The 19265-nt window shown below is 39.1% G+C and overlaps 2 protein-coding genes across 3 annotated transcripts in view; both read right to left on the bottom strand.

Moving 5' to 3' along the window:
- Window positions 1-3274: 3274 nt before the first annotated feature.
- On the bottom strand, window positions 3275-7354 carry LOC119721296 (transmembrane protein 11, mitochondrial-like). The gene is made up of 2 exons (XM_038191302.1): window positions 7263-7354; window positions 3275-4696 (listed from the first exon to the last, which is right to left on the bottom strand). The coding sequence occupies exons 1-2, from the start codon at window positions 7277-7279 to the stop codon at window positions 4183-4185; spliced, it is 531 nt and encodes a 176-aa protein (XP_038047230.1). The 5' UTR covers window positions 7280-7354; the 3' UTR covers window positions 3275-4182.
- A 1299-nt stretch (window positions 7355-8653) lies between these two features.
- Window positions 8654-19265, bottom strand: part of LOC119721291 (TOM1-like protein 2) — a 33009-nt gene continuing 22397 nt past the window's right edge. The window contains exons 12-15 of one of the 2 annotated variants that reach the window (XM_038191295.1): window positions 18076-18102; window positions 14681-14740; window positions 13267-13336; window positions 8654-11213 (exon numbers count right to left, since the gene is read on the bottom strand). In XM_038191295.1, coding sequence (XP_038047223.1) covers window positions 11095-11213; window positions 13267-13336; window positions 14681-14740; window positions 18076-18102 — 276 coding nt within the window. In that variant the 3' untranslated portion in view covers window positions 8654-11094. The remainder of the gene's footprint in view (window positions 11214-13266; window positions 13337-14680; window positions 14741-18075; window positions 18103-19265) is intronic. The other variant, XM_038191296.1, reaches the window with a different exon arrangement.

Raw genomic sequence — 19265 nt, 5'->3', positions numbered from 1 at the left:
AATTTAAAAAAGGAGAGAAGCTAATTTACAGAAATTTGAAGCTACTAAGGTTTTGTGTACATTTGAGGGGGGGGGGGGGGGGGGAGCACAATATGAGGTACATTTAAAAGCTCACAGAGTGTGTAAGTATACATGTATACATGTAAGTACATATCAAGTACATGTACATTGTACTGGGATTTGGGGTAGTTTTCTCAAAAGTCTCTATGATAAATTATCACAGTTACCATAAAAATCTTGAACTTTAAAATGACGAGAAGTATGGATGCAGAGGTTTACGAAATAAAAAAAAAGACAGAAACTTTAGTTTTTCAGTGTTATTCTGTTCTTAATTTGTTCATCCAGTTTGTTTATCCAACACGCTTATACAATTTACATTAATGCCTAATACGGCAGTGTTTCTAATATATTAAACAAGGCCGGAACAGTTTTCAACCAGTTCAAAGTACGGTAGTGGACTCGCAGACAGTTTCTCGTGGACTATACACACTATTGTTCAGAAAGAATTCATGTGCGACTGAAATTATTAACCAATGAGATTCTCAATGCAAAAGCAATGCTGAAAAAATTGCCTTGCAATTTGACTGACAAAATACCGGACTTTCTATGGCATTCTCAAGAAATTATACTTGTACAAACTGATAAAGTCCAAACAAAGTTATTTTGGGCAAACGATAAATTTATAAGCAAGGAAATAAAGAAGGATATTTGTATTATCAAGCCCCTTTGGTACTTTTACAAGGAAACGTTCTGTTAAAAAGAATACACGAGAAAGTGTGGATTCGTAATTTAAGAAAAGAATCCACACTTGCGAGTGTATTCTTGGACTTAAACCATTGCGTCATAAGAAGTATTGGCATTAACAGTGAGTGGAGATGAAAGGACTTGAGAAAAATGTTGCAACCTGACGCCACTTCGGCGATTGTGTACAAAGTCTATGGAGAGTCAAGAATTTTTTTTAAGTATTTCCTAACAAAATTGGAAATATTTTTCAGTCCCAGATTCATGTCTTGTCATCATTTTTGCAATGAATGACCTTCATTGAGATGATATATGAAGAAAAAAGTGGCGTCAGGTTGCAATATTTTTCCCGGCTCCTTCCGTCGACATATGGATAGTTCAGACGATGATTTCTTTCCAACTCGAAGTAGGTTTGCATATGACGGTGGAGAATCTGACAGTGAAGATGCATTGGTAATTTCGGAAGGAAATTTTCACGCATACGGTCCTATTAATTCTCATTATGGAGAACAATTGTTCGACGTGTTCAAAGTGTGGATTCGTAATTCCGAATTCACACTTTACTACATTGTAAATGTTCGTCGTTCCGAATCCACACTCTGTGACCAGCGTAACAGATTTGTAGTTCCTAATCCACACTTTTAACAATAGTGTGACGTCATAGCAATGGTTTAATCATCATCCAATGTGCTTACTCTCAAGGGTATATATCTAAATCAAGCTCAAAACTTTTTTTAGTTGTGAAAAGTCCTCCAAAAATCTTATTGGATTTTGAAGGATTTTGGAGGGTTTAACCCTTGATAGAACACTTGTTTCTTCTGACAAGAAACACAATTTCCTGAACTTTACTGGACGGGAGTGTACATTTATGTGTTTGGCATAAAATTCAACGAACTCAATGAAAGCAGGCTGCAATAGTTTGTACAGGCATGCAACTTTTCCTTGGATCTGCTGATTTCCTCGATTTTTACTTCTCATGAATGCCATTACAAATTGAAAAACACTGTACAAAGTCTTGTGTGGTTTGGAATTTCCTCGTTTTCCCCCCTAAATTCCCCCCTAAATCCCCCCTAAATTCCCAGTTGCATGCCTGTTTGTAGCAGGCGAAGAAAAAACTACATCAACTTGGAAAGCAAGAAAGCCATTACATGTGGTACTACTACATGGCCTTCCAAATAAACCTAAAATGGAGCCTTTTAAAAATTTCATGCAATCCAAACGTGTCCGATTTTCTGTTGTTGCTAACTTCTCATTCAGTCTTGTCTGCAAAATTATTGTATGGACTCAGTGCACGAACAGTGTATGGTGCTTTTTTGGTAACACTTTCAAAAGCTTCAGTGGGGGAGGGGGGTGGGGAAGGGGGGTGAGGGAGGTTCTCGCACGTATGGTGCGAAGTACGTACGACTAAGTTTAATCCGAGTCTTCATATGAGCGTCGGACACTGACATTAGTGCATTCGAATGCCACCTTAAGTGATCTCGTCTCCCCATAACTCTCCGCTTGGAAACCGTTGATGGGGCACGTGTGCACGGAGTGCACGCTATCACTCAAAGCACTTTAGTGGTTAATCATAATATGTAAGTTGATCAAGAGGTGTCTGCTAGAAAGTTATCAACATTTACACCAAATCTGTCGTTCCCTAACCTTCCCAAATCCTCCAAAATCCTCTTTGCAAAATGGAGGGTTTTGCAGGATTGAGGCTACATCCATGTATGGCAAAAATGTGCGGCTGATTTCGGAAGATGCACTGTGTCAAGGTCTTAGGCCGGACCTTGTGTTGTTTATGCTCAGCCGTGCATAAATGTAGGCCGAGATTATACTTGAAATCCTCCACACTGCTCCAGGATGTCACTGGCTCTGCCTCAACATATTGACAGTGACTGCTAGAGGATTTTGCAGGATTGAGGCAGCGGTCACCCCTCCAAGGACCACATTCAAGAAATAACGGAGGATTTTGCAGGATTGAGGCTGTACAAACGTGTATGTATGCAATTTTTACATGGAGACAGTTGTAGGATACTGCAGGATTAAGGTTGCATCGTAGCAAAATGCCGAGGGAGTCGAGGGTGAAGCATCTGGAATCTGGTCCAAGAGTACTGACATCGGCTAATACGGAAAGTTAATGCCTTGAAAAAAAAAAAAAATGGACGCAACGTTCTAAATAATTCCTGCTTGGAGTAGCCCAAGCCAAATTAAATATCTTAACCCTAACTCCCTAGGCCTTTTTGCTAGGATGTAGCCTCAATCCTGCAAAATCCTCCAATTGGCTGCATGGGAAAATAGCATATAGCCTCAATCCTGCAAATTCCTCCATTATTTCTTGAATAAGGTCAAATCCTGCCTGAATCCTGCAAAATCCTGCGGCAGTGACTGTCAATATGTTGAGGCTTGGCCAGTGACATCCTGGAGCAGTGCGGAGGATTTCAAGCATAATCCAGGCCTATATGAATGCATGGCTGAGCAAAAAACAACACAAGGTTCGGCCCTAGACCTTGACAAAGTGCATCCTACGAAATCAGTAACGCACTTTTGCCATGTAACCTCAATCCTCCAAATTCCTCCACTTTGGCAAAGAGGATTTTGCAGGATTCAGGGCGGTTAGGGTTAAACCAAATGAGTGTAGAATTACTGACAGCCATCATTTCTCTGTTGGCTTCCTGGTGTACGTACATTGTACTGTACAAGCACTGCAGATACAGTGCACGTGTTGCAGCTACACATACATAATGAACTCTCTTTCTGTACCACAACCTTTTTAGTAATCATGAAAACAGCAATCAAGCATACACGCAGTTTTAGACCGAAAACATTGGTCAACCTTAAAATGCCAATATCCCTAGCACAATAAAAACTTTAACACAACCTTTAACATTGCCTTAACGCTGGTTCGCACTTCATGCGAGTGTGATGCGAATTTGATGTCACGAAGCATTCCCTGCGAAATTCGCCCGAGTTGAAATGTGTTCAACATTTGCGAATTCGCAGCGCGAAAACTTGCCCTGACGTCACAAATTCGCGTTCCTTTTCACGCCGAGTATGAATCAGCTCTCACAATGCTTGAACTGTGTTGCAGTCGAGTCAACGCACAAGTCTAGGCACAAGTAACAGGGCGATGCGCAATACCAAAGCAATACCTTTTGACACAGTTTATGTGAATAGTGACTTGAATGCAGACTTAGGCTGCATCCGAATCAACTGTCTAGAGCTAGGTCTAGGTCTGCCCCCATTGAAAATACGCGGGGACACGCTGACAATAGACGAAGCCTTAGCTCTGGAAGCCCGTTTCGGACACGGCCTAAGAATACTTGTGCTTGACTTGCGATGGATTCGACTACAACCCTGTGCACAAGAAACGCATTTAAAAAAATGATTGAACATTGTTCCAAACAGCTCCGACGCATAGCTGGCTCATACAAAGTCCTACGGCTGGTTGACGCAGCATCATTGAGCGCACCAGTGATAGAATTTGTAGGTGAGATAGATGGCCGCCAGTCCGGCGATGACGTTGTGTAGCGTCTTACGATACTTGTCCTCCCGTCGGACTAGGACGACAGGGGTAGCCGTGGTGAGGGTGTGCAGGGGCAAGCGGGCCAGGCTCCTGGTGTCGTACTCCACTTGGTACTTGCAGCAGGGGTCAAACTGCCAGGAGACGCCGTACAGCGTGGCGCACGCCACGCTGGCCGTGCCGAAGGGAATGCTGACAAAGTTCGTGGCTTTGGCGGGGAGCATCCAGGGGGAGACCAGGCACGCCATACCGGCCAGGACCGCCGTCTTGTGCAGGCAGTTGCCCACGGTGATCCAGCGCGCCGTCTCGTCGCCGAGCCGCGACGGCTCGATGATGATGATGCTGCGGCCGGCCTCCAGGGCCTGCTCCAGTTCGTACTCAAATTGTTCCTGGGCGTCACCATTGTCGTAGATCTCGTGGATGATGGCGCAGTCAGTGGGCAACATTTCTCTGCAAGGAGAGAAGCAAGAAAACTGAACTCACGACGGACACTCACAAAGCTGTAAATTCAGTCAATCACAATTCAGGTCACATCTAATGACCAACAATGACAAAGAAATTATATATGCCTTTATCATACTTCTTTAAAACTACAGTAATTCAAAAAATTGGGAAAAAAATGTCTAGTTTAAGTACAGCAGGGAAAGATTCCCATATCTGGCCATCACTAATTTTTCCATTCAGTGACCTATCAGTATCACCCATCAGAAAGGGATAATATACAAGTCCTAAAAAGTCAAATTTAGCAGGGAAAATGGAAAGATTTCCATATACGAAGTTCACTAATTTTCCTCTGTATTGACTAACAAGCCCCCAGATAGCAATTTCATGTCATCAAAGTCAATTTGAGAAGTGAGAAAATACAAGCATTTTCTTAGAAAACACTTAGAATTTTTCAGTCCAATCTCATAGGGTTTGTACACAGGGTGTTGAGTGAACTTCGTATATGGAAATCTTTCCGGGAAAATATTGAAGTATTTACTGAGAAAACACTTAGAAATTTTCAGACCAGTCTCATACGGTTTGTGCACAGGGTGACAAGTGATGGTCAGATATATGGGAATCTTTCCTAAACATGCTAAAGGACTATGGAGTTTCGCTCTATATGCTGTTGTTGATATGGTTTCTCAGTCTCAAATTCAATTCAGGGTACTAATGCATTTCCTACACTAATAATAATATCAGCTTAAACATCAAGCAATTATTAAATCACGTCATCAGGATTAGCCTTAGCCCCATAATGTGGCCAGTTTACTGGACTGCCTCCGTAAACATAGGCCACACGTCCACCATCTTGGAATCTGACTCGCCGAAATTTTGAAAGTGATTTCCACATTGCGACTTCAAACCCAGTTCATTTATGCTTTAAAAATACACTTACCCTCTTAATAACAAAATTAGAACCTGCTGCCTGTGTCAGTTGCCCAGCTGCTGCGTAATTTACGACATTTTCTGGATCCTTCTTGGCAACTTGGTCCAACCATGGAGCTATCTCCATGGTCCAACTGAACAATGCCCTCGCGCAGATCGTTCACCTGTCAATCACGCGTGCAGGACGCACGCCGCAGGCCCAGTGGTAGTCCGGTTCCCAGACCAAAAGATTCTGACTATTCCTAGGATCAGGAATAGTCAGAATCTTTTGGTCTGGGAACCGGACTACCACTGGGCCTGCGGCGTGCGTCCTGCACGCGTGATTGACAGGTGAACGATCTGCGCGAGGGCATTGTTCAGTTGGACCATGGAGATAGCTCCATGGTTGGACCAAGTTGCCAAGAAGGATCCAGAAAATGTCGTAAATTACGCAGCAGCTGGGCAACTGACACTGGCAGCAGGTTCTAATTTTGTTATTAAGAGGGTAAGTGTATTTTTAAAGCATAAATGAACTGGGTTTGAAGTCGCAATGTGGAAATCACTTTCAAAATTTCGGCGAGTCAGATTCCAAGATGGTGGACGTGTGGCCTATGTTTACGGAGGCAGTCCAGTAAACTGGCCACATTATGGGGCTAGATTAGCCTAATCAGCTAATTAAAATGTAATGGTCGTGACGAAAATTAATTTGTAGGAAAGAATGTGGGAAAAGTTCCATACTCGGATGTCAATTTATCTGCTGCCAAACATATTTATTGTCACCTCACCTTGTCATTTGAACCAAAAGAAATCCAGGAAGCTGTGTAAAGGTGAAAAAAATGTACTCAAAATGTGTTTTTAGAGCACATTTTGGATGCATACGTCGTGCAGAACTAACTTGAAGCAGCTGGTCAAAACTGATTGTAGTGGCTGAAAAGACAGCGGTACGTTATACACGTGACATCAACAACCATGACGTCGCATGAGCCTGCCAATGATAGTTCAATACGTCATTATGAATATTTATTTTCTCATGAATATTTAGTTTATTTCAATGGTACTTCAAATACGTCCAAAGATTGATGATTGCAACAGCGATCGTGCGCGGCCTAGCGGTTAAGAGTCTCGTGTATCAAGCAAGCGTCAGAGGTTCGAATCCCGATGAAGTAACTGACTGATTAATAAATAGACATTAAGGAAAGGAGAGGGTGAAAGTAGAGGAGGGAAAGTGAAGGAATAACCATAAAAGATGTAACTTTTGGCGCTAGAAAATTAATTGAAAAAAGTGACGTCCGAGTATGGAATTTTTTCCAAGAATGTTGCATCTCAGTGGAGGTCAGTCATTGCTAAAAGGTTGAAAAGACATGAATCTGGGACTGAGAAACATTCCCAATTTTGTTTAAAAAATACTTTGAAATTCTTCTTGACTCTCCTTAGACTTTGTACACAACCAATTCTTTCCAAATTGTATTGCCACGACTGCGAGACGAGCGTAAAAATGTACGCAGGCAAAATGCGATTGCACAATTTCACCGGTTTCAAATTCATGAAAACAAATCACGTGCAGACTAGGTATGCAGAATACTTCATGCCACCGTTATGGCTTAATGCCATCTGTGGTAATCTCAGGGCATAAGATATTAATAAATGAAAAAAAAAAGCATTTTACCGTTCTGTTTCTGCCATCTTTGTGGACGTGCACAACCATTATCAAAACACTCGACCAATAGAGGGCGCTAGTCATTATCAACAGTGGACAACTTTAATAATTAACTGGACATACACGTACACTTTGATGTGTCTTTGTTTTATAGATCGCTCGGATTTTCTGTGCGATTTTTACTCCCTCCCCCCGGAAAGTTATAATAGTCGTGTTCCCTAACGTGGCGCACTTCGCAGCTTACCCAACTTTCCTCGTGTAGTGTTGCCAAACCTCTTTGTTGACAAACCTCAAATTCATGCAGTGAAATACTGGTACTTTTACCTTATTAATGCGTGCTATTTGACATCTGTGAACAATTTCGGTTTCATAAAATTTAATCCGAAATTCAAAAACGGTGTCGTCCGGAAATTGGGCAAAAATTCGCGGAGTGTTCCCTAACGTGGCGCACTTAAATGAACCTCGGAAAATTCCAAATTAACATTAAAGAATTTTTTGTTAACTTGATAAATTCTGATAAATCATTATTATGTCTACTTACATACCGAGCCAGATGTTTGTCAGAAAATTATTTTCTTATTTTTCGGGGCATTTTCAAAGGGTTCACTTTGCACTTGAAAATAAAATCGGAAAATCACGCCAAAATAAATGTTCTTGTAACTTTGTAACGGGTAAATAAACTCGCGATTTATAAACGGGAGTGTTTAGAACTTGATGAAATTTCACTTTCTGTGAAATTTCAGTTAAAACTTTTGCTCTAGCTAAGCGCTACAGGCGAAAAATCAAAGTGCGCCACGTTGGGAGCCGCGCCACGTTAGGGTACATCAACAAAAACTATTGATTGTGTCATCGAACAAAACAAAATTGTAGGTTTGCAGTCGTCCATAATTGAAAAAAAAGGTCTTTTTTGTTTGCAATTGTTGAAGAAAACAAGCCTAGACCCGTGAATTAAAGTAGACCCACTAAAACTGGGGCGCCTTTTCTGACAAAATGTCAGAAAAGGAGTTCTAGCGCCCCAGTACTTAGTGGGTCTAGGTCCACAGTACAGTACCATGGAGGATGATCTGACTAACTTTGTGCATGGGAGGAAAAAAGATCATCCTCCATGTTTTTGTTATTAGGGGGCGAGTGAAATAAAATGCATAACTGAAGCTGGCCAAAGACAATTTTTTATTTTTCAGAGCATGGACATTTTTATAGGGATATAGTTCATTAATGAATACACGCACAAATTCAGAGCCCAAACTCGACTTTATAATTCTTCATGCACCTATAGCCATTGGCGATACATTAATACCGGATATATGGGTGAAATTTCCTTCCCCCCCCCCCCCCCCACTCCCCCTCCACAAACCAAAAACACATGGCATTCAAAAAGAAACTACAATGTTTTGGTAAAGTCTTTGTGCTTTACTTGCATTTTATATCTTGTTTATTTGCATTGCTGTGATACAAGTAATTGTAATAGGCTAATGCGTGTACACCATAATGCGTCCATGAATTAATTCGCACCTCGGTATTTAGCCCCTTTAAGTAAATCGGTGTAAGTCTTAATAAAACCAGTCTCATGATCGTAAATGAAGAAAGTCTGAGTAAAAGTAAATCAAGAAAATACAATATCTGTGTTTCAAAATCTCATTTTACTTACAGCATAGCAATTTCTCCTATTTTTTTTCTTGGCAAAATCTTAACTTGAGAGGGTGCCTATTTTCCAAAAAAATTAAAAAAACAAAATTCACTACGGGAACGTTTTAAACTAAACTATGGATGCTGGTATGCTGAAGATGATGTAAATTACATCGGGGCACCAACAAATTAGTAATTTAGGTGAAAACAAAGAAGTTTAATGTGACAATGATAGTTCTTTAACAGCATAAATGTTTAGAAGATACTGCATAAAATTGATCATACAGAGTGTCACTGCTTTAGTTATATTTCTAGACGCACAAGTGTACATGCACTGCTTGTTTGTACATTAAGTATTCATGGCCACTTTTGTGTGCAATGCCAAAGTTCGGGAAAGAAAAAAAGAATCGAATAACTGACTCCCAGTGCTAAAAAAACCAACAACCGGCAACCCACAGACAGACAAGCTGAAAGACCAACCAAGAGACCGACACATTGACCAAATGAACAATAAAACTGACTGTCCGTTGAAGGAAATATTAGGTGCCTTACTTTTAGTTCAATGTTTGCCTTACTTTAGTTCAATGTCTGCTCCATATATAACAGCTTGTGTACATCACCCAAACCAGAGCTTAACGCTGTTTAGTGCAACAAAATTGTAGATTTTTTCATTTTCACTAAATTTCAAAATTTCCTTCAAACACACTTTTCTTGCCTTTGGTACTCCTTGAATAAAAAAAATTGGTTATCTACTCAAGATAAACCATAGGCCTACCTTCTTATAAACTCTTCTTAAAAAAAAAATATTACAAAAAAAATTCACTAGTTCATAAAGTTATACATCATTAGACAGAAAAACAATTCAACATCTCTAGAACCTACATATATTTTGATTTTAGATTTTGATCGGAATAATTCCGAGTTTGTTTATTTCCTTTTTTATATACAAGCGGAGAAGGGAACTATAAGGAGTTGCAGTAAAACACCTGTTTTTTTTTTTTATCTCAATAAATTTGAAGAATCATATAAAAATAATATTCATAATTTATAAAGACACAATAAATGTTGCGTGTTTATATCTGGTTTTGAAAACGTGATATGACTAAGAATAGCTTCATGCAATTTACTAACATTTTCATTTAAAAATGTACACTTGAAATTTGCAATATTTTTAAGCGCGAGATTATCAGTTCTCTAGAACACTGTTTCAACTACTTTTATCCACCTATAGGGGGCGCTATTCAGGGGTCCTTTTGTTTCGTAAATGCCACCAGTTTCATAAATTTATGCACAACAAACTTCCAGTAAAAGTGTACTTTAGGACCTTTCAATTTTTTATTAAGTTCCGACATGGTTTTAGCATTTCGAATGACTGCAAAAACCTAAAGAAATCTTTTAAATCTAAAGTCATAATAGTTTTTGTAATTTTGAAAAGCGTTTCTGGTAGAAAATGCGATTTTCTTAACCCAGTTTTTTGTTCTTTTATTAGAACAGAGTCCGAAAGTAAACTTTTACCGAAACTGCTACCCCAAAAACACTTTTCGATGAAATATATACACAAGTCAAGAAAACATAATCACTTATCCATTTTTTGACAAATTAAAGAAATAACTCGACTTAAAATTTGCGCTATTCTATAAAATAAAACACATACATGTACATCACATGTGTATATCACCAGTGCATGCGTCAAATATATTTTCATTACTATTAAACACATTTGATGCTTTTGTTTTATTTTTATTTTTTTTCAAAATCCAAACAAAGATATCGTTGCAGGAACAGACACTTTTGGCCTGAAACACCCTTCGAATTGTTAAAATGTTTCTGGATTAGCTGAATATAGAAGAAATGAAATCAATGTAGAATATGACGATATTTCTTAATTTGGTTCGTATCTTACAATACACTGCTGGATATGATTTTTTTTTACACATTCATGCATGACAGATATTGTAACAAAATTTCACAACTGCATGATGGCGTGAAGAGAAAATTACTACATTTTTTTTGTATGTACACATTTTCTTGTTTAAAGTTTTACATCAATGCACATGCTCCTTATGTACATTTAAATTTAGTGTTTCATTTTTTTTTTCACTACGGTGAAAAAAAAATTCAAAAAAAAAATTCAGCTGACCACCACAAAGCTGACCACCCTTCACCCCCTTTTTCTCGGAATGGTTGGATCCGTCTGGTCTGATAGCGATATCTTCTATAAGGCAAACATGGTGTTCTCGGCATCCTCCATTTTATTCTGGTGGGACTGACTCATCTGGCCGGCCGGGAGATTGTCAGCTGCCTTTGCCCTTGCCTCAAGAAACTGATCAAATTCTGTTGAAAAAAATACCCCCCAAGTCTTTCATAAATTAGTATTGAACAATGAAATGTTTGCATTAACAACGTATCGTCCATGCTGTTTTCAAGTTTAACCCCCAAAATATAGGTTTCTAAAAAAAAACTGAACCCCTCTTTTTCACAGCTTAAAAAAAAAAATACCTCACAAATATCGAAAGTGGAGAGTATAGTTCATTAGGCCAAAAAAAAAAGTCTCCGGTTTCTGGTATGGAGCTTGCCCAAAAAGTGGTGCGGCGACGCGGATTTTTTTTTTTTTTTACCTACCTGATTTTTTTGCTTCAAATGTCGGCTGATGACTGCAAATGGTGCCCGACTAAACTTAGTGCAAATATATAGGAGTCCAGAGAGGCCACATAAAGCTTATTCTCGACTATAACCCAATCTAAAAACACGTTAAAATTGTGCAGTAGCAGGATTCCAGTCAAACCAGTGAGTTTGGCGGTTTTGAGACATCATCTTTCATTGAAAAAAAAACTTTTTCATTTTGCCGACGCACATGGCTACGGCGACGCACGCGCATACCAGAAACCGGAGCCTTTTTTTTTTTTGGCCTTAGCTTTTCAGCAACGAAAAAATCTTTCCAATCGGGTAAATATTTATTGAGTTTATGGCCAATTCAAAATCAGTTCTGATTTTTCAATCAGTCCACGTCTCAACTGTCACGTCGTAGCAATGCAATGGATTTGGGTGAGGGTAGTTTTGCTTTTCTTAGAGTTTTAATATTTTTCTCCCTTTATTTGTTTCTTTTTGTCTTTTAGCAACAATTGTTATTTATCCTTGGAAGTAATGGTAGTCCTGAAAAGAACTGTTTGGTTAACTTCTTAGATGTTTACTGTGCTGCTCTGCCTCTGCCCTCGACTCTGCCTTTTTCACAAATGCAAGCTTCGTCCCGTGCTCTTATTGCGGCAGTCAAAATATTAGTTTCCGTGGACAACTTGAAAAAGTGCTATTGTATTCAATTGACTATAACTCAATAAATATTTACCCGATTGGAAAGATTTTTTCGATGTTAAAAAGCTAATGAAATAGTCTCTCTACATGTGAATCTGATATTTGTGATGTATTTTTTTAAAGTTGTGAAAAGAGGGAGCTTGGAGGGATCATTTTTTTTTTTAGACACCCTGTACAATACAAAAGTTATTTTGAACGAGACATCGAATGAATCAAATCAGCCCCATTTATTGAATTTTTAAAATTACAATGTCACTTTATTGGCTGCCAGACAATAATTGCCATTATCACAGGATAGGCTGGTTCCCGACCCACAATCAGTATCAATAATGTTCCGACTGGGAGCCAGTCTACTCGCAAAGCGGACCTGTTTGTGCCCGAAACAATTTGTTTTTCAGAGGTTTGTAAACGTCCAAAAAAAGCAGAAAACTGAGAAGATTTTTGGTTGGAATAAAACATACAAGTTGAACTTTTATTAGTAAAAAAGTTTGTGTTTGTTGAAGAGCATATCGCATACAACTTAAAGCTACAGTCCATCATTTGTAATTTGTGCATTTTGTTCGTTTGAAGCAACAAAAGAGTTCAAAATCTAATGAAGGATACTGAGCAACTAACCTGATGAAGTTTCAGCTAAGCTTCAGCTGTACATTCCGAGTAAAACAGCATTCTAAGATCTCAATTTCAAATCAAAAGTTACTGAATCATGTTTTGAATTGTTTTGAATTGCAGCTATACGCGACGTCGCGCACTGATCCGACGAATTATAACAACCGCGCGCGCGTGTGCGTCGTTCCAGTACTTGTGCGCGCTGCGCTGAATAACAAAACAAAACTACTAATTTAAATTTTTCCTACGGTGCTTCTTAAGAATCACCGTTGGAAATGCCTTCTTTCGTTGATTACTTCAAAATGACAGCTTCCCAGAAAGGATAATTTCACAGGGAGTTTAGTTCCCTTACTATCTTTCAACCATTTCAACAATAATTACGCCAGTTACTTTTCGGATGGCTGCAAATGATGGACTCTAGCTTTAAGGACACTTAGAGGTATCTATGAGGTGTACCGACCAGAACTCATACCTGAACTTGTGATTCCATTATCTGTCTGATTGTTGGTGTTCTGAGCTGCGAGTCCATCATTTTCCTTCTCCTGTCAAAGAATCAAGCAAATTCCAATGTCATTTGACACAGCGCATCCTCCAAAATCAACATGCACAAAATTACAGAATACAGCCTCAGTCCTTCAAAACCTTCCAAAACTGTTTGGTTTAGTGAGTAGGGTTAGGGTTAATGAGATCGCGCAAGGAGACTCCACTCGTTCACACACACTGAAATTTGTATCCCTGTGGAGTCACTTTTTTGTTCTCGTGTACTAACATTTTTAGAGTTTGAAAATCAATTTCAAAATGCTCCTATTTTAATCTTAAAATTAATGTGGCCTGACATTAATTTTAAGATTGATATATTTCAGGTCCATCCAGTCAGTAAGCAGTTTGCAGCAGTCTTACTTTTTTTCATGCTCCTATTTTAATCAGAATTCATAAATACCGTACCTAAGACAGTTTAGGCATTCCTATTGGTCGAGAGCCCGTCACGTGGCCGGTCTTAAACGGATGATAAAGACATGGCTAGCTGGTCTTAAACACTTTTCCAGTGTCACATGAAATTTGGACTCCCATGAAATCCGGTGCCTTATCACGTTTCATTGGTTGACTGTTCAAATTCCCCACGTATGCATGCGCAATACTACCAGTGAATCATTATTTCATAGTCTGATATTCACAATACACCAGCCCAGCTGCGTTTTGCGCGACATCGCATGGTACGCGCAACCATGGAGGTGGAATGCGCGACGCGCACGCAATTGTGGAGGGGCATTCCATATTATAGTCAGAGGGGTATTTTGAAAAATATGAAGTAAAATTGTTGAACAAAATGGTTAACAACGTCTAGTTTTTTACTTTTGTTTTGATTTTTGGACCGAAAAGATTAGTTTTTTGACCAAAAAGGTATTAATGAATGGGAATAAATATGTGTTTCGTCGGTATTAAACACTCTGTTTAAAACCGGCGTGAGTCTGGATGGGCGATATTACCCTTGGCTTTGCCTCGGGTAATTATCACTCATACAGACTCACACCGGTTTTAAACAGAGTGTTATAATACCTCCGAAACACACATTTATTCCCTTATTAATTTCCTGGGCTGAAATTCGGACTTAATATCCCTTTCATAAAACACTTCATTTTGCGATGGATCAACACAGCTGGGAAATTCCTAGTTTTTGAGTAAAATTGATGTCTATATCATGATAATCTTTTGGAGACGTAGTCATTAGTCAACTATAGCAATTGCTCTGTGGAGATGTATACAATCTTTTGTTCCCTATTATGCACATGTCTCCGTAGGGTTGTGAATAACAAATCGAGCACACTGATTCAATGTCCCAGTGTGCATGCGAGGCAAAACTGCACCAAATAAACCGTGCCACTTACCAGATCTGTGGCATGTAGCCACTGTTCCATTTCATCGACATCGACATTGGGTGGGAGGCCCTTAAATAACAGAAATAAAAACAAATTAAAATATGATAACAAAATCAGTTTGATAATCACTTTCACTGATAATTTTTTTTCATCTGAAATTGTTTAATATTTCTTTTGCTCACTGTTTTGAGTTCACTTTTTGCTGAAAACATTGAGATTATTTACATTATAATCTCTTAGTAAAATATTCTCCCCACTTAGCAGCCACGAAAGGATCGCACAGATTCCTACTCAGAGAAAAACACTGTTGGAATATTATTCCGTCATCTTCTAGCTTGTGAATTCCATCTACTTTGTGTGATTCACAACACAAAGCAAATACATGTACTGGTACAACTACATGTAGTTGTAGGGATATGCAGAATATACTGAATAGTTGATTGACCACCGAGTATCCAAACAACATTTTACCAAATAGAATATTCCAAAAATTTGAGCCGTCTTGTGAAGATGATGAAAAACGTGCACGCTGTAATGTTATCTGTGTACATGTAAGTAGCGAGATTTTGTTTGTTTATAATATTTAAGAGTCTATGAATGCTATAAATATTGAAAAAAAAAAAAAAAAATGAAATCTTGGTCACGGCCAAACGTGTGACTGCTTTTCACCTTATGCAAAGTGGCACATGAAATAGTACCCACGATATGCTGCAGCTGTAACAAAATTTTGTTTAATACTTTTTTTTGGCATTGCAAAATCACTATTTTTCCTGATATTTAGCAACTCTTAAGGAAAGATGTGTAGTTTCACATGATGACCGCGCTGCGCTGTGCCTATGTTAACTTTGTTAACTTCACATATAAAAAGCTACAACTACCACACTACATAACTGAAAAAAACTCGGCCGACTAAGAAGTGGATGTGCAAATTGTACCATAACAGTCAATGCTTTCCTGTGTATATATTCTCTGTCACTCATTGGCTTTCGCTGTAATTTTTAAAAATGAACTATTTGAGGGGTTAGTATAATATGATCAAATATTGTTACACTGACATGTTTGAAGTTTTGTGTTCGAAAATGCTGGAAAAACCAAGAAAAACTAAAACGTTCTGAAAGTAGTCTGGTTCCCTGACTCAATTAAAGTTGAAATGGATCAATTTACAGATGCCGAAAAATTGTGAGGTAAGGGAACCAGTCTAGCTGGCCTGCACCCGCTCATGAACATGTAACCAATAGCAAACAAACTTTGGACTAAAAAAAAAATGGTGAATTTGGAGCAGTAGTTGAAAAATAGTTAGGTTTTTCCAACGGTGGTCGGCTGACCACCGTTGGAAATTTATACAAAAATACCATTTTCTTGAAAATGACTTCACACCAGGTGCCATAATTTTACAGGATGCTTTAGACTGTCATTTACCAAGATCCTAGTAAGGTATTTCGTAAAAACTGGTAGTTTTATTTTTCGATGTTTGCAAATGTTGTGTATTCCCTTTAATATACTGCTTGTCAGTACAATATTTGTAATGGCAACAGTATGTACTGATACGGAGCACATTCTATGAAAATGTTACAATACCCTGTCTGCTCAATTGTGTGAATCGACCTTCATATGGGTCAAAGTTCAGATCACAAAAGAAATCCAATATGGGAAAAACACTTTGAACACAAAAGCAAAACTGAAAGGAATTTACAACATACACAATTCAGGGGGAAAAATCTGCCATATTTCATTGGAAACAAAAGAGTGCATCGTGCATTTAAAATGAAAGGAAACGGTGTTAAAATGGCACAAAAATAAAGTTTAAAAAAATGGGGGTTTTAAACTTCAAAATTAGGCTTGAGTTCATTTACAACTTAGCTCTGCCTCTCTGAAGTTGTTTTTTTTTCACTTTATTTTTCCTTTTTCTTTTTGTAAATTTGTTTACCATCATCTTCAATGGTAATTTTTTTTTTAGAAATTCACAGCTACTCTTTGAATAATCCATGGCTAAGAAAACTTGCTGACAAAAAATTCACTACAATGTAAACATGATTGCATGGATAATGACATGGACATTTGGATCTGAACTGAAAATTATGAAGAAAACACTTGGAATTCCACATAGAACTTTCAGGACCCAAATTCAGGAGGAAATTCCAAATGTGGACTACTCAAAGGAATGATAAGGGACCGTGACCATTCAGCCCCGGTATGAAAAGGGCCCCGTTAAGCTTGTCCCCTCCCAAGAAGTCCTTTCATACAGTCCCAGCTACCAGCCCAGGAGCTGGTCCTGTTGCTAATCAGGAACTCCTCTATCCTAAGGTCTATTGTTTGCAAGTATTGACACATGTAATATATCCCAGAAGAAACCTGCTTGTGGTTTTCATCTCTCAGAGCGAAACAATAGAACACTTTCGTCTGCACAGATCAAAACCTCTGCCATGCGGTTTCGCGCACAATGGGACCGTAAATTACCAAGGCGTTTGGAAGGCTTTTATCTTTAATCCAGAAAGTCTGCTATTGTTCTGCTCTGGATGTTCTCTGAAGGGCAATAAATTGATGCGCCTGACTGACTTCAAAACTTCTGGTCAGGCAGGACCATGTACCGGACGAGTCTGGGCTGAAGACCGGACTGGCTCTGGACTGGATGAGGTACCGGGGGGCCCTTTTCATACCAGGGCTGAACGGTCACGGTCCCTAACATATTCCTAAAAACTTTTTACTTTTGGGAAAGATCACCAAAGACACATTAGCTATTTGTAATGGAACCTCATTTGGAAATCAAGAATCTTTCATAGAATTCCACAGGGTTCCGTATAGGAATATTCCGTATAGGAATATTCCGTATGGGCTCCGTGCACAAGTACCCCCTCAACGGTAAGAAAGGAAGAGTTGGGGGAGACCACTTGGAGAGACTTTCGAACGCCCCGCCGATGCCGCCTGATGCTCACGCGAATACGCCATGCCTTTGTGTACATTCAGAACTAAATGAGACTTGCGTACTTCGTGCCATGCGCTCACTAACCAGTATCACACGCGGTGCGTCCCTTCCATGGAGCTCTGAAAAGTTGTCTCTTGTTTGCGCCCGGAGCCCATGGGCTCCGGGCGCCAACAAAAGAGGGTGCCCTTTTACCTAGCAACGACGTCCCATGGGCGGGACACATACCTTTTGCTGGTAGACGCGCGAGCGCTGTTCCTTGTGTGTGACGCATGTACACCAGGGGGGTTCTACTATGTACAGGCAGTGGCCATGCCTGCAGCAAAATATTGCAGTCAGGCAAGATGGCGTCGTTTGGTCACCCCCAACTGTACTTTCTTTGCCGGTGAGGGGGTACTTGTGAACGGAGCGGATAGAAATGCCATATGGGAATTCCACAGGAAAAATTCCCCATGGAGATTCTTTATGAGTGGAATGTGCTTACCTCCTCCGTTAGCTCAGGTTCTATGTCCTGATGTGAGCATGACAGGCAAATGGAACAAGGTGGATGGAAACGGAAAAATGGTGACCAAATTATAACGGAAAATTAAAAGTAAACACAGAGAGAGAAAGATTGATGCATAAACCGGTACTTGCATTGTAAACCATTGATGTTTAAGAGATTTTTTTGCCGATTTTCACAAGTTTGCTGAGTTTCGAGGTAGAATAAATGAAATTAGGAAAAAAGCCTAAGAAAGTGGCCTGAAAAGTCAGTATTTTAACTCAAATTTCAAAGGAAAAATTGCAATGGAACATGAACGCTTCATTGACTAATGACCACAAAAAATATTTCCTAATTTGATAGTAATGCGCAATTTTTGATATCACTTTTTGAATATGTGTGGTGTTCTAACAAAAATGGGACAGAACTGGGCAGAGGTCGAAATGAGAGTTTGTGGGTATTAGGAATGAGACTAAAATTCTCCTCACAATACTGTTTGTTGCACTTCAATGGGACATTCCCTTGACAAGTTATGGCTGTTTAAAGTTTGCATTTACCGACATGTCGAAAAAGTAAAACACCCAGAAAAGGGCCTTTTACGATCCAAGTTTTGTAAAATAAAATATCTTTTATAACGGTTGTTACAACTGTAACAGTTGTTACAATTATCAAGTTTTGTATTCGTGAAAATGAAAGATGCCAATTGTTTTTCCTTGAAAATACTTTTATTCCACGACTTTAAAAAAAATAATGTGTAGTAGACATATCAAAGATGACAAATATCAATAAATCTGAAAATTGACAAAAGAAAAATTCACCCCCATTTGGTTTTTTTTTTATGCATGATTCTCCACCATGGCCCGTGCCCAGTTCCGTCTTACATATATGGAGTTTGAAGGGGAGTGTTACTTTTTATAAGCATGAAGATTCGGTTAAAACCCGTCGAGTTACGAAAACGAACAAGTGTGATAAGGCCCCCACCCCCCCAAAAAAGTCGGTCTCTGGTCAGATCAAAGTTCCGGAATTGACGCGGCCACGCGGCTTTTTTTTTTTTTTTTTTTTTTTTTTTTCTTCAAGCTTGGATTGTACAGACAGGGTGGGTACTATTTTGCTTTTTTGGTGTCCTCATGTACATTGGTGTCCTCCATAATTTGCCTTGGTGCTTTCGATCATTTGCCTTGGTGCAATTTCCC

Source organism: Patiria miniata, unplaced genomic scaffold (genome assembly GCF_015706575.1).
Source record: "Patiria miniata isolate m_02_andy unplaced genomic scaffold, ASM1570657v1 HiC_scaffold_13, whole genome shotgun sequence".
Taxonomy (NCBI): Eukaryota; Metazoa; Echinodermata; class Asteroidea; order Valvatida; family Asterinidae; genus Patiria; species Patiria miniata.
Note: the sequence above shows the minus strand (reverse complement) of the source record. Positions and strands in the feature narration are given on the sequence as shown.